This window comes from Pithys albifrons, chromosome 24 (genome assembly GCF_047495875.1).
Source record: "Pithys albifrons albifrons isolate INPA30051 chromosome 24, PitAlb_v1, whole genome shotgun sequence".
NCBI classification, from domain to species: Eukaryota; Metazoa; Chordata; class Aves; order Passeriformes; family Thamnophilidae; genus Pithys; species Pithys albifrons.
In genome coordinates, this window is record NC_092481.1 from 3999834 (window position 1) to 4014091 (window position 14258).

Below are 14258 nucleotides of genomic sequence, written 5' to 3' on the forward strand. Positions count from 1 at the left end.
GTGTGGCTCCTCCAGCCGTGCTCTCTGCAGTGTCCTTCAGAAGGGCAGCCCTTCTGAGCATGCCTGCTCCCCTTCGCCGCCTCCTTCCCAGACCCTGGGCCTCCTCCCGGGGCTTTTCCAGCTCTGCAGCCACTCTCTCCCACCCTGCAGCCCAAACAAACACCCACAGAGCATCACCAGGGGGTATTCACCCTCCCCTCACCCAGAGTAACCCCTCATCTACCTCCTTCCAGAGGAAAATCCTCCAGGGGAGCGGGAGAGCTGCCTAACTCTGCTTAATAATTGTGCCATTCCCCCTGCCTGCTGGAGCCTGCAGCTGCTCCAGTAAACTTGGGAAGCTGAGGAGGACAGGATGTTTTTGAAACCATTCTCATTTTTGTGCCTCCTTTTAGCTAACGGGCATCATCCTGGAAGCATCCTGGTTTTCCTGAAGCAATCTTCCCATGCGTGGGTGCTTGGGAAGCCGGGGTGAAGCCACAGGAGCATCCGGCTTAACCATGAATGTGCCGAGCACTTCCAGCCCTTCCTCGTGCTTCCTTCCCTCCTTCCTCCCCCTCTTTACCCAGCTCCAGCTGGAAACACCAACCAAGTGTGTTTTCTTCCCTTCTTCTCTGTATTTCTTCCCTTCTATTAAAGGAGGGGATTTAATCCCACCCAAATTCAACCTGCAGGAGGATGTGATGGCTGATGCCAATCCCAGCTGCTGGGACTGGCCCATGGGGACAACCCCTTTGTCCCCAGGGCTGGCACAGTGTTTCCTGGTGCAGGCAGGCATATATAAATTCTTTTATTTATTGCCTCTGAACACCAGCATTTTTCAGGGCCATGGGAATTGCAGAGCCTCTTACAGGAATGTCCCCACAGTTGGAGCCGGAGTGGAAGATTTCAACATCTCTCTGACCTGGTCTGGATCAGGGAAGTGTGTGATGCCTTTACCTCCTTTCCTCCACCAAAAGCGTTTGATTAAAATGTTCTTCCAATGTTCTTTCCGCACTGCTTTGAGGGAGGGCTTTAAAACCAGGAGAGGGAGCACTGCCAGCGCTCTGACTAAGCCTGACCTTGGATCCCGTGCCATATGGAGCTGTATTGCAGTGGCTGGGGGTGATGGGAAGCTGCAAATCATTCCCTTCTGAGCTTGGAAGGGGGTTCCCAAATGCCTGTGAGCAGCTCAGGGCATGGGGGTCACCTCAGCTGATCCCTGGCTGATTCTGGGATCCCCAGGGTGGGAATGCTGGATCTGGGTTGAGTGCCATCACCCTTCCCTCCCTATCCCTTCCCTCCACATCCTTCTGGGCTCTTCCTGCCCAGGCTGAGGGTGGAAGCGGATCAGATAGGGTGGGTTTGGAGTCATTGTGCAGTGAAGGAGCAGACACTGCTGGATGGAGCTTATATAACCCCAGGCACAGCATCCGGCCCCTGGCAGGGCTGCAGTAACCCAGATACAGCCCAGGAAGGAAAAATCCACACATGGGGCAGAGTCTCTCCCAGACTGGTCCATCAGGAGTAAATATTTACATGGCACTGCATCCGCCAGGAACTGGAGCCTTGGGAACAGCAGCCCATGGAGGGTTGAACCTTTAGCAGCCACAATGGGAGCACTCATGTTGGAGAAGTTAGTGGGGGGAAAATTCCTGGTTTTGCTCTCCATTCCTTGGGCAGGAACGGCCCCATGTGAATCCGCTGAGCCCAAGATAAAGACAAGAAACATTCAGAAACTGCAGAACAAACTTTGTCAGCGCCAGCATTGCCTCATGACAGCTTTCCTTATCCCAAAATCTCTTTAATTTGAAGGGTGGGAATTTCCTCCAGTCCTTCAAGGGTTCAGGTTGTGGTTAAAACTGGAATCCCAGTCCCATCTCCTTTCTGCCCTAACCCAAGGAATTGCTGACCACCAGCAGAGTGATCCCAGCGTTCCCTTGCTGGGCACGTGGGATCCAGGGCACATGATGTGGGCAAGGAGCTGCTTTTATAGAAACTGTTAACTCCTGGATTTCCTTTTCCTTGTTTGCTCAAGCTCTTGGGGTTGGTGTTGACTCAACTGGTCTCACTTTTAATAGTTTCGGTCGTGTTTGATGCTTTCCACAGAGGAGCTGCTCCCATGGGATTTGTTTTCCAGAGGAAGAAGCTTGGGTGCCTGTGCATGCTCTGAGCTGGGGATTTGGGGGTTGCTCTCAGGAAAATGGGATCTCAAGGGGAGTTCCCTCTTGGGAATTCAGAAAATTTCAGGAAAAGCAGTTGAAATACACTGGAAAACCAGTTGAAATACAGTGGGTGCTTCTCCATGGGTAAAGCTGCTCCCTGTGCTTGCCTGTGCATCCCTGTTGATCCTTGAAGGCTCAAACCCTTTCCTGCCTCACCAGGGAGCAGACAGGGTTTTAATGCAGGTCCACATCACCCCCATGCTCTCCTGCTGCCCTGGATGTGCCCATGGCTGGGCATCCTCATCACCCAGCATCCTGCTGCAGCCTTCCTTATCCTGGCACAGCTTTCCTCATCCTCCAGGAGGGAAATTCAGGCACAGAACTGGCATCAAACCAGTTCACCCCTGCCTGGCATCATCCCCACAGCCAGGGGGGTTCTTCCCATTAGTCACTCCCACCCCAAAATGGGATGCTGGAACACTTGGAGCAGAATCCCAGCAGGATCCCACCAACAGATTGGTCCATATGAGCTCTAAAAATACTAAGCAGAGAAAGCAGGGAGGAAAAAATGGCTGAGATTCAGTGAAATCAAAGGCATAATTAAAATGCAGCCCGTGTGAGTGTATTTTTAGGGCCCTGCAAAAAGGCTCTAAACCATTGAATTCCCATCAGCACACGAATGTTCCAGTTTAATGGAATCCTGGGGCCTGCAGGGAAGGAGTGAGAGATGCTTAATTGTCAGTGTTTGTGTTTTATTCATGATTGAACATACTTAGCAAGCAAAAACTGATTTGCTGTGGACTTCTCGCTGCTTGTGTGGCTTTGAGCCTTATTCCAGCCAGCAATTGCCCAGTGTGCTGGAGGGGTCGTTGTTCCTGGTGTTTCCATGAGCTGTGCATGGAAAAGGGATTATTGCCTCCCCTCCCATGGGGAGCTCCCTGCCAGGGCTGCCTTGGGGTGCTCAGCACTTGTGTGGGCTCCAGGGGATCTGAGACAGAGGAAAAACTCCATGGAGACAAATCAGGAATGGCATCCAGGCTGGGAAGTCTCTGAATGAAGGTGGATGGATTTTGGGAGAGCGCTGGGAGAAAGTTTGGAAGTTCCATCTCCTCTTGGCCTCCCCTCCATTCCTGAATCCAAAGCCACCCAACATTTGCTGGTGCTGCTGTGACAAAGCCAAGGTAGAAACCAGATTCATTCCAACATTGCTCTGGCACCAGGGACTCATTGGAGCAGCCGGAATGGTGCGGCCGGACCTGCATGGAGCTTTGGGTGTGATGAATCCTCTGGGCTCACCCACCCTGTGCCTGCACTCAGGGAGCAATTAGGGGTCTAGTCCTGCCCCCAGGACCTGTGTGTGGCTGTGACTGTGGCTGGGAGCTGATTCACTGCCCGTCCTTAGGGAGGGATTGCGGAAGTGGCACCTTTTCCCATCGGAGCTGGATTCATGCGGCGCCTTCCCCGCTTGGCTGCACAGGTGGAGGAGGGATGAGCCGGCACCGTGGCACAGATGTGGTCCCTGCAGGCTCAGGGAGGGGGCCCGGGGGGGGCTCTGGATCATCAGCAGGATCGTGACTCGTTATGGAATGGGATTTAATCTGTTGTGAAACGACGTGCAGATGGCACAGCCGCCCGGCCGGAAGGAACGCAGGAACACGGGATGCCAAGGCAGGGTTCCTTATTTTAAGCTGCTTCCCTTGCCAGGAAACAAATATGCCTTGCTTCAAAATAATAATTATAAAGCCTGGGAGAAGATCCAGGGAACCCAAAATCCTTCTGTGGGTGTTGGTGTGTTGGCAGATGCCTGGCTAGGGGGTGTTTGGTGGGGAAATATCATCCCAGCAGGTCATGGCTGGCTCAGAGACCAGAATTTGAGTCCGTGCTGTGATTGAAAAAGGGGAAAACATGTTCCCTATTACCTTGCACCCCAAGGATACATCCTGTCCCTGTTGCAACCAGCCATGTAAAACCTCCCAGCTCACTCCTGAAGCTGCAGGAAGGGGAATTGCATCCTGAAACCCACCAAGCACCAGCTCCCCTGCCTGTCCCCTGCGTCACGGATGCCCAGGGATGGGCACTGCGCTGCTGCCAGCGCCTGGCACACCAGAATAATGTCACTGTGTGGGCAGGGTGCTGTCTGATGGGACAGAAATGCCAGAGCCTGCATGTGCTTGGGATTTGCTGCAATGGGAAGAGCCGGAGCCAGCAACAGCTTGTGTGGGGAGAACTGTCTGTGCCACAGGCAGCTGTTGAGGGGGCCTGGGGATCTGCAGAGTGACCCAGGGATGTCCCAGGGGTGGCTGTTGACTGGGATTTACTGTTACCTTCTGGTCTGGGATTGGCAGTGTCAGGGTCTGGTGAAGCTGCAGTTTCCACTGCACTGAGTTTCCCTCTTGGGGCGGGAGTGGAAACTGAGGCACACAAAGTGGATGCTGAGGAGTGCAGGGAGGGCTGGGAACTGTTCCCTGACCCCAGCAGGGGTGTCCTCCCACAGACAGCATCTTCCATTTGTGTCACCAACATGTGTCTTCCTCTCTCCTCCCCCCTCCAGGTTTCCACGTGATCCCTTCAGTGTCCAGCATTGTTCCTGAGAGCTGCCTGCTCATTGTGGTGGGCCTTTTGGTTGGGGGGCTCATCAAAGGGGTGGGTGAGAAGCCCCCTATCCTCAAGTCGGACATCTTCTTCCTCTTCCTCCTCCCACCCATCATCCTGGATGCCGGCTACTTCCTCCCCTTGCGCCAATTCACCGAGAACCTGGGCACCATCCTCATCTTCGCCGTGGTGGGGACGCTCTGGAACGCCTTCTTCTTGGGTGGCCTGATGTACGCCGTGTGCCAGCTCGGTGGCCCTGGCCTCAACCACATTGGCCTCTTGGCCAACCTGCTTTTTGGCAGCATCATCTCGGCCGTGGACCCGGTGGCTGTCCTGGCTGTCTTTGAGGAGATCCACATCAACGAGCTGCTCCACATCCTGGTCTTTGGGGAGTCCCTGCTCAACGACGCCGTCACGGTCGTAAGTACACAGAGGGGCTCAGTCATTTCATTGGGTTTCGTGGAGCATCTCCTGATGGTGGCACCAGGACTGGCAGCAGTGGGGGCCATTCCAAGGTGCCAGGTGCCTCCTGCCAGCTCAGCTGCAGCATCTCTGCTTGCTCTGAACTCAAAGCTAAAAATAGAGGCTTAAAACACTGCAAGGGTGGACTAAGGTGAAGGTACTTTGTGGTTTGTGGAGGCCAAGGGCACATGTCCATCCAGCTGCTGCCTCTTGGTGAAGAGCAGGACTGTGCTTGGTGTCTTGGTCTGCTGGGAATCAGCTCTCCTGGGTGGAATTGCTGCTGTGTCTGTGCCTGTTCTTCCAGGGCAAGCAAGAGGAGATGGTGCTGCATGAGGCAGCACAGCTATGGAGCTGCTGCTCTGTCTGCCTCCTCTCATGTCCTCAAGCTGTAGCCCTGAGGAGGTGGGAGGGCAGGACATCATGAGCTGTGGCAAGGAGAGAGCTGGAGGGGCTGCAGCCATGTTGGCATTCCCCCTGGATCACCCCTCAGCCCCATTCTGAGCAGCAGCTTTGCAGGGGCCTTTGGGAGGTGGGGCCAGGCCTGCTCCATTTCCAGAGGACAGCAGTGTCCAGGTGCTGGCTCAGCTGTCAGCGTGGCCTCCTCCTCTCTGCAGAGCTGACCTCTAAATTTACTTCCAACCCACTGCTTTTTCCTGGCTGCTCTCCCATATCCCAGCTGTCCATTTTGGAGCTGGCTGCTCTGTGTGCTGCTGCTGAGGTTCCTGGTGACAAGGAACACACTGACCCACCAAAGGGCTCTTCTCAGGCACTTCTCCCCCATTTTTGACCAGAAGAGCTGCCTGCAGGGTCTGTGTCCTCACTCCCATCCCTGGGGAATGCCTTTGCTTTCTGCTGCCATGTCTGTCCCTGCCCATGTCCCAGGGCCTGGCCCTGGCAGGCAGAGCTGGCACCTCACCCTTTCCCTGCTTGCAAGTGCTGCCATTCCTGTAGGATGCCCTAAATCCCATTTCCCATCCTAACATGCTGCTTTAACATCTCTACAGTGTCTGGGGTTGGGAGGTGACACAGTCAGGGTGGGTTCCTCCTGTGAGGTTTCCCTCAGCTGCAAAAGCTGCCTCAAGGGTCTGGGCTCCTCTCCGGGCTGAGCAGAGCAGATGGTGGATTTTCTCTCTGTGCATCTGTCAGGGGTCTCCCAGCCTGGTTCTATCCTAACCTGCTCATGGGAAACAGGAACAATCTCTGGGTGGTTCAGATTGTGACCAAAGCCCCTCCTGGGTCAGCTGGAGAGCAGAGCTGTCCCAGACACATTTTCAATGGCACCGTGTCCCTCTGAGCCACAGATAATGGGGAGCTGCTCCCTGTGGATCTGTGTCTTGCACAGCAAAGCACCACCACCTTGTTTTGGTGTCAGGTTTGGTCAGGCACAGGACCCAGCTCAGGGTCACCAAGCACTGACACCTCAGCTCAGGATTGCCATGCTGGGGACCTCCCTGGCTCCCAGGGAAGGTCCCTGTGCAGGTCTCCTCCAAGATGAGGCTTTCTCTTGCCAGCAGGATGGTTTTAACCCCTCTCCTTTCTCCCTCCCAGGTCCTCTACCACCTCTTTGAGGAGTTTGCCAGCTTTGAGCAGGTGACCATCCTCGACATCGTCCTCGGCTTCCTCAGCTTCTTCGTGGTGTCGCTGGGCGGCGTCTTGGTGGGCGTCATTTACGGTGTCATCGCTGCCTTCACGTCCCGCTTCACCTCCCACATCCGCGTCATCGAGCCCCTCTTCGTCTTCCTCTACAGCTACATGGCCTATCTCTCTGCCGAGCTCTTCCACCTCTCTGGCATCATGGCGTGAGTTGGGAGTGGGGGGATGACATGCCTTCCTGTCCCCAGGACCGTTGGGAGGATTTATTGTGGTGTAACCACAGCCTTCTGGCCCAGCATGGCCAGTTCATGGCCACTGAGGGCCAGAGGTGTGTTTGGGCTGGGACATGAAGGGAGGCAGATGAGGGAAGTGACTCGAGTTGTGCCACAGATCCCAGGGTGCTGGAAGCCCATTTCCCATTCTCCTGGGCACACAGTAGCAGGCAGGGACTGCAGAGCACTCCTCATGCTGCCTGGCTCCAGTGATCACTCCTGCCCTGCCAGGGGGAGGGATAAACCTTGTGTTGTCTTCTCTAGAGGCCTTAAATAATTGCTGGTGTCTCACAAGCTTTGTCCTGCTCTGTGGTTGGTGTAAGAGCACAAAATGCTGCTGCAGGGCGAAGGCTTTGGGTCTGTCCCCCAAAATGCTGCTGCAGGGCCAGGGTTTGGGTCTGTCCCCCAAAATGCTGCTGCAGGGCCAGGGGTTTGGGCTGTCCCCCCAAAATGCTGCTGCAGGGTCAGGGTTTGGGGCTGTCCACATGTCCCCATGGCTGCTGAGTGCCCCGACCTTGCCCCCAGGCTCATCGCCTCTGGTGTGGTCATGCGGCCCTATGTGGAAGCCAACATCTCCCACAAGTCCCACACCACCATCAAGTATTTCCTCAAGATGTGGAGCAGTGTGAGTGAGACCCTCATCTTCATCTTCCTGGGCGTCTCCACCGTGGCTGGTCACCACTACTGGAACTGGACCTTCGTCATCAGCACGCTGCTCTTCTGCCTCATCGCAAGAGTGTTGGGTGAGGTGTCAGAGTACTTGGGATAGAATAGTGGAATGGTTTGGGTTGGAAGGGACCTTAAAGACTGTCTCATTCCAACTGCCAGGGGTCAGAACACCTTCTACTAGACCAGGTTGCTCAGAGCTCTGTCCAACCTGGCCTTGAATGGCCACCTGGGTCCTGTCTGATGGGCAGCTCTCAGGACCATGATGCCCGAGTTTGCCTTGCTGGGGAGACTGGAGTTGACTGGGTGGCATTGCTCCATCACGGACATCGCTCTTGCATGTGTTTGGCATTGTGGGGAGGTGGGATTAAGGTTGTATTTGTGCAAGACATGGGGTTGAAGCTGGTGAGGGATGTTGGGATAAGCGGCAGGACAGCACCCACCTACACCCACAGCCCCAGAGGGGTGACACTGTGCTGCAAGCTGGGCTGCCAGGGGGTCTTTTTGGAACTGGAGGCATTCCTTCAGCATCTGCTCACACAAGACCCTGCCCTGCTCCCCCAGGTGTCCTGGTCCTCACCTGGTTCATCAACAAGTTCCGAATTGTGAAGCTGACGCCAAAGGACCAGTTCATCATCGCCTACGGGGGCCTGCGGGGAGCCATCGCCTTCTCCCTGGGGTACCTGCTGGACTACAAACATTTCGGCATGAGGGACATGTTCCTCACAGCCATCATCACTGTCATCTTCTTCACAGTGTTCGTGCAGGTTGGTGGTGCTCAGGTTGTGGTTTCAGAGGGAAAGGGGGTTGTTCAGCAGCCACGTGTGTGTGTGTGGAGAGTGAGGAGCACACCCCCACCCTCCATCCCTGACTCTGTCACTGTCCCACTTCCCCAAAAGCTCTCGAGGCTTCCTGGTGATGCCAACAGCAGCTTGGCTGTGCTGAGCCCATCCTGCTTCCACCTCTGTGCTTTGGGGAGTTATCTAACCCCCTCTGTCCCTTCCTTAGGGCATGACCATCCGGCCCTTGGTGGATCTGCTGGCTGTGAAGAAGAAGCAAGAGACCAAACGCTCCATCAACGAAGAGATCCATACGCAGGTAACGCGCCGCTCCGGCCGGCCCTCCCCGCGCGCTTCTCGTCGCCGCCTTAGCCCTCTGCTCTCTCTCTGCTTCTGCCACCTCCACCGCTGTAACCAGGCGGGTTCACAGAGCAGGACCTGCCCCTAAATCAGTGCCCAAGGTAAGGGGGGACAGAGCGAGGGCTCTCCCCCGTCTGTGTCGTCCAGTGCCCGCTCCGACCCAGACCTCCCCTGTGCCCAGTAGAGCTGCAGCCTGGCTGTGTAGGTCTGTCCTGCCCTCCCGAGGCCCATCCTGGACCCACAGCCCTGATTTTGCACCCTGAGTGCCCTCACCTCTGTGTCAGCGTGGGTGTTAGGGTGGGGAGAGGGTGGGCAACAGCCCTTTGAGCTGCTGACGCCTTGGACCATCTCTTCCAGTTTTTGGATCACCTTCTGACGGGGATCGAGGATATCTGTGGTCACTACGGGCATCACCACTGGAAGGACAAGTGAGTGTAGAGCCTTGGTGGCTGGGGAAGGGTTTGAATCACTACCCAGAAGGTTTCTCAGCCCCATGAAGAGCTTTTCCCCAGGCTGTAATATCCACACACACTCTCCCTGTGATGAATTATGGCCCTGGTTTGGGTGCAAGTGGGTCTGCAGGGCTGCACCCCTTTGCCACAGCAGGGTGGGACCTGCTGGTGGGCTGGTCCCTGTAGGAGCTCAGGACTGTCTATAGTGGGTGTGAGCAGCTGCTGGGTGTTTTGGAGTCTGTCTGGCTCAGGAGGGATTCAGGGAAGCTTGATCTGAGCTGTGCTGGTGGGAACTGAACCCACCATTGCTATCCTGAGCCAGGGGTGGGGAGCAGGGAGTGGGTGCTAGGGCAGAGAGAGGTCTGATAAGTCACTGCTCCTCCTTTCTCCACATCCTCGGGAAGGCTGAACCGCTTCAACAAGAAGTATGTGAAGAAGTGCCTGATTGCAGGGGAGCGCTCCAAGGAGCCCCAGCTCATCGCTTTCTACCACAAGATGGAGATGAAGCAGGCCATCGAGCTGGTGGAGAGCGGGGGCATAGGCAAGATCCCCTCCGCTGTCTCCACTGTCTCCATCCAGTGAGTTCCCAGCCCTGGCTGCCCCACACCTCCCATGGGACCCTGAGTGCTCCCTGCTAGTGGCCACAGGGCAAGCAGCCCTTGGGTCCTGCATGGTCATTGTGGTGTCACTGAATCCTGTCTGTCCACGCAGGAATATCAACCCCAAGACCCTGCCCGTGGAGCGCATCCTTCCAGCCCTGTCCAAGGACAAGGAGGAGGAGATCCGGAAAATCCTCCGCAACAACCTACAGAAAACCAGGCAGAGGGTAAGATGTCCCCTGGTGCTGTGTGTGTCCCCTTTGCCTCACTGGAGATGGCCAGGACCCCTGCCCACCAGAAGCCCTCAGCTGAGCCTTTCACCCCTGGTGTGCCTGCCCTGCTGCCCCTTGTGTTCCTGGCCTGGCTCTCTCTCCCCAGGAGGCTTTTCCTCCTGGAATGGTGCTGGCATAGTCTGAGGGGAAGGCTGCCTTGGTCAAAGGCTGAGCGCTAATTAGCCTTTAAACCCTGGCTGGGCCAAGGGGGGTCAGGATCAGGCATTCCATGGTGGCACACAAGGGATGAACCATCAGCTTACCTGGAGCCACTCTGCCCACTGGTGGCTGTTTCATCCACCTCCAGGGAAAACAGGGCTGTGACCTTCCTTCCCTTTCCATGTGGGATTTTAACGTCTCCTTTCCTTGGATTCTCCTCCCAGTTGCGATCCTACAACCGGCACACGCTCGTGGCCGACCCCTACGAGGAGGCCTGGAACCAGATGCTCCTGCGGAGGCAGAAGGCCCGGCAGCTGGAACAGAAGGTGTCAGGGGGATGCTGGAGCTGGGATGCTGCCACAGGCTGGGGAGGATGGGGGAACAGGAGTGCTTCCCACCCTTGGAAGGACATGGGTGTCAAGAACAAGGGAGGGAGCTGAGGTCTGGATGACAGTGGGTGACCCCACACCTGGGGTGTCTCTGCCCCAAGCTCTGAGCAAGTCCCTGCAGCACGGCTGGGAGGATGCCTGCACGTGTCCTCTGCATCCCACTGCTGCTCCTTGCTCATCCCTGTGGTGTGGGGTCAGTTCCCTGCCTCCCCTTCCTCATCTACCTTGGCCACTCCAGTGAGACAATCCTGTGCTCTGATTCCAGATGAACAACTACCTGACGGTGCCGGCTCACAGGCTGGACTCACCCACCATGTCCCGGGCTCGCATAGGCTCAGGTAGGTGGGATGGAGCTGTGGCAGGAGCGTCATTGGTGGTACCCAAATCACGGGGAGGTTGTGCTGTCCTTCACCTCCTCTGCTCCATGTGGCTCTCCAGTTTCGACCATCCCCATCCCACACCCATCTAGCCAAGCCCCAGGGCTTTGCTGCTCTGAGCAGAAGCACCTAGTTGGCTTCTCAGTGCAATTCCCACTGGGAAGTCAGATCTCCCTAGAGCTCAGCTCACTGCAGCCATGTCTCTGGCCATGCTTTTCCCTGCCCTCCACAGAGGGGACCAGGAGTGCTCACCCCAAGACCTGTTAGTCTGGACTCCGCTCCTCCGTCTCACACTTGCTTTACCATCCTTGACTCCTGTCCTGTGTGTCCCTTCCTGCTCTGGGGACACGGTGACGGTGTGACAGGGTGTGACGGAGTGCAGAGACTGCGCTCCGTCAGCAGAGGGCAGCTTCGCCCTTCGGAACGGAGCCGGGCTGTCGGCAGCTCCACATGGGGTGTGGAAATCGGGGAAAGGAATTACACAGCAGAATTGGAAATCGGACCGGAGGAAATCAGAGTTTGGGAGCCCCAAACACCTGGGGGGCATCGCCTGGGTGTCCCTGAGACCCCCCTTTCCTTCCTGACCCCCCTCTGCTCCCCCAGACCCGCTGGCCTACGAACCCAAGGCTGACTCGGAGAACCTGCCCATCATCACCATCGACCCCGCCTCGCCACAGTCCCCCGAGTCCGTGGACCTGATGAACGAGGAGCCCAAGGGCTGCAGCGGCCTCCCGCCCTCGCCCGAGGATGACGAGGAGGGGCTGGTGATGCGGGTGAGGGAGCCTTCCTCCCCGGGGACTGATGATGTCTTCACCCCGGGGACCGGTGACAGCCCCAGCAACCAGCGGATGCTGCGATGTCTGAGCGACCCGGGGCCGCGGCCGGAGCCCGAGGAGGGGGAGCCCTTCATCCCCAAGGGGCAGTAGCTGCTGGCACGAAGCCTTGTTATCGTTTCTCTTTCTCTTCATTCGTTCGTTCTTTGCTCTCCTTTTTTGGTTTCCTGTCACTACACACCAGGTTTGGGAAGGGGAGACTGTCCTGGATGGACTGGGATTGCCAGGACAGCTCTGCCCAGCAAGCCCTGGGCTGGCCCCGATGAGCAGGGAAGGAGCCCCGGGATGCCCTGGGCTCCTCGGGCACCGTGGCCTGGGGGTGATGGACGATTTTCTGGCATCTGCAGGTGCCTCACAGGCCCCTGGGGCTCTCCCAGAGGTGCCCACCCACTCAGGACCTGCGAGTGGCTCCTTGGGGCGGCTGCAGCTGGCACAGTGGGGCTCTCACCAGAGTGTCCAGAGAGGCTCCCTCATGGCAGTTTTCCCTCTCCCCAGTTGTGCTTTACCTGCCCCCTCACCTTGCTCTGGAGCAGAGAGGGGTGACAATGGGAGCCACGCTCTGCACCGGGGCTGGCACACACACACTCCCCCCAGGACCCTCCCAGGGACCTCGGGCTGGTGCCTCTGGTCCCTGCCTTGGCCACTTCCCCACGGGGCCGGCTGTGCCCGGGATCCTCCCCCCTTGCCTCACATTTCATGCCAGGTCTTGTCAAATAAATATCCTAGAGCCATGCAAGGGGGGAGCCAGGATCCCCTTTCTTTGAGCAGCCTCTCCATCCCTCCTGGAAACAGTCACCTGTCCCTGTGGGGACCCTCCACCAGCCTTGGCCCCTCACCCTGTGCCAGCGCGGCAGTGGCTTCTCCTTAACCAAAGACGGGGTCTGGGGTGTGCCAGGGGAGCATCTCCTGTTTGGTGGGGATTATTTATCTCTCCTGCAACCGAGAGGAGCTGGGGGAGAGCTGAGAGACAGCATGGGGACACATTGGGGTTGGGAGTTTGACAGATGGGGGACGTCAGGGGGTGTCAGGGGTCCTGGATTTGGAAGGACCTGCCTTTCCCCAAGGCTTGGCTGGAGGGATCACTGAGTGTCTCGGTGATTTACGGCCCTCCCCAGGCTCTGGGGTGTCCTGCATCCTGTCTGAGCACATCACCTCATTCCCCCACGTGCCAGCCAGCTCCCACCACGTGCCGCCCTCCACTGTGGATGCCACGGGGTGCTCATCCCCCCTCCATCCCCAGGGAGCCCTGGCTGCTTCCCCCCCTCCCCGTGCCGTGCCTTGCCACGCGTCGCCTCTGCCCCGCTGCCTTGGTGGGCACCTGTGCCACGTGCCCACCCCACTCCACATCCCGCTGGGACCACCCCAGGGGTCCAGCTTGTGCCGGGGTGAGCACCCACGTCGCTGCCTGCGCCTGCCTGCTGCCCTGCTCTGTCTCCAGGAGGGGAAAAAAAAAAGCAATGGTAATTCTCTTGTATAAAAAAGAAAAGAAAAAAAAAACAAACCCACATGTAAAGAGATTCTTGGTTTTTATCATAAATATTCTAATAAATTAATGTTAATTTTTAGTGGGGGTATTTTCCAGCTGTTTGGGTTCCTACCTCTACCACACGGTCCCAGCTGCTCCAGAGGAACAAGGTGGGTGTGAGGCTTCATTCACACCTTCAAAGGTGATTACCCCTGGCCTTCCTGCTGTGGTTGGGGGAGAACTAGAACCTCATCCCAGGGGGCTTTTTGAGGCATTCCCAGTTTTGGCAAAGATGGAGGCTTGACAGAGCCCCCACATTCCTCCCAGATTGAGGGTGTGTTGGGAGGGGAAGGGCTGGTGGTCTCAGAGGGTGAAGGTCCTTTGCCAGGGGGATGGATCACCCTGCCATGGCCTGGAGTGCCAACCGGGTGTCCAGCACAGCTCTGCCCACTCTGAGCCTGGTGTGTTTGTCCCTGGGGAGGAAGGGATGGCACCTGCCTTGTCCTGCCACTGCAGCAGGGATTTTGAGGGGGCTAAAGGCTCCATTCCCAGGGTAGGAGGCTCAGGGGCATCTGAGCCCTGAGATTTTTTCCCTGAATTCCCCATGAGCTGGAGCTGAGCTCTCAGAGAGGAGTCAGTTCCCACCAGCATCCCACAGTGGCAGGGAGGGAAGAGGCTCAAGGCAGTGCCTGGGTGAAGGCAACCCAAACATCCCCCAGGATGCACCTTCCCAGCCCCAGCAGTGCTTACACCTTCAACTTCTCCCCACGAAGACCCCTCCCAGAGCCCAGGGCAGCCGGAGCCCCTGGCTTGGGGGCAATTGCAATGGGAATGTGTTTCATGGCTG

At 57.1% G+C, this 14258-nt stretch overlaps 1 protein-coding gene across 1 annotated transcript in view; it reads left to right on the forward strand.

The window, feature by feature from the left end:
* SLC9A1 (solute carrier family 9 member A1) overlaps positions 1-13511 on the forward strand; it is a 29797-nt gene extending 16286 nt beyond the window's left edge. The window contains exons 2-12 of the mRNA XM_071576806.1: positions 4693-5153; positions 6744-6994; positions 7586-7803; positions 8291-8493; positions 8735-8824; positions 9223-9293; positions 9722-9895; positions 10029-10143; positions 10572-10673; positions 11002-11074; positions 11717-13511. Coding sequence (XP_071432907.1) covers positions 4693-5153; positions 6744-6994; positions 7586-7803; positions 8291-8493; positions 8735-8824; positions 9223-9293; positions 9722-9895; positions 10029-10143; positions 10572-10673; positions 11002-11074; positions 11717-12039 — 2081 coding nt within the window. The 3' untranslated portion in view covers positions 12040-13511. The remainder of the gene's footprint in view (positions 1-4692; positions 5154-6743; positions 6995-7585; positions 7804-8290; positions 8494-8734; positions 8825-9222; positions 9294-9721; positions 9896-10028; positions 10144-10571; positions 10674-11001; positions 11075-11716) is intronic.
* The last annotated feature ends 747 nt before the right edge of the window (positions 13512-14258 follow it).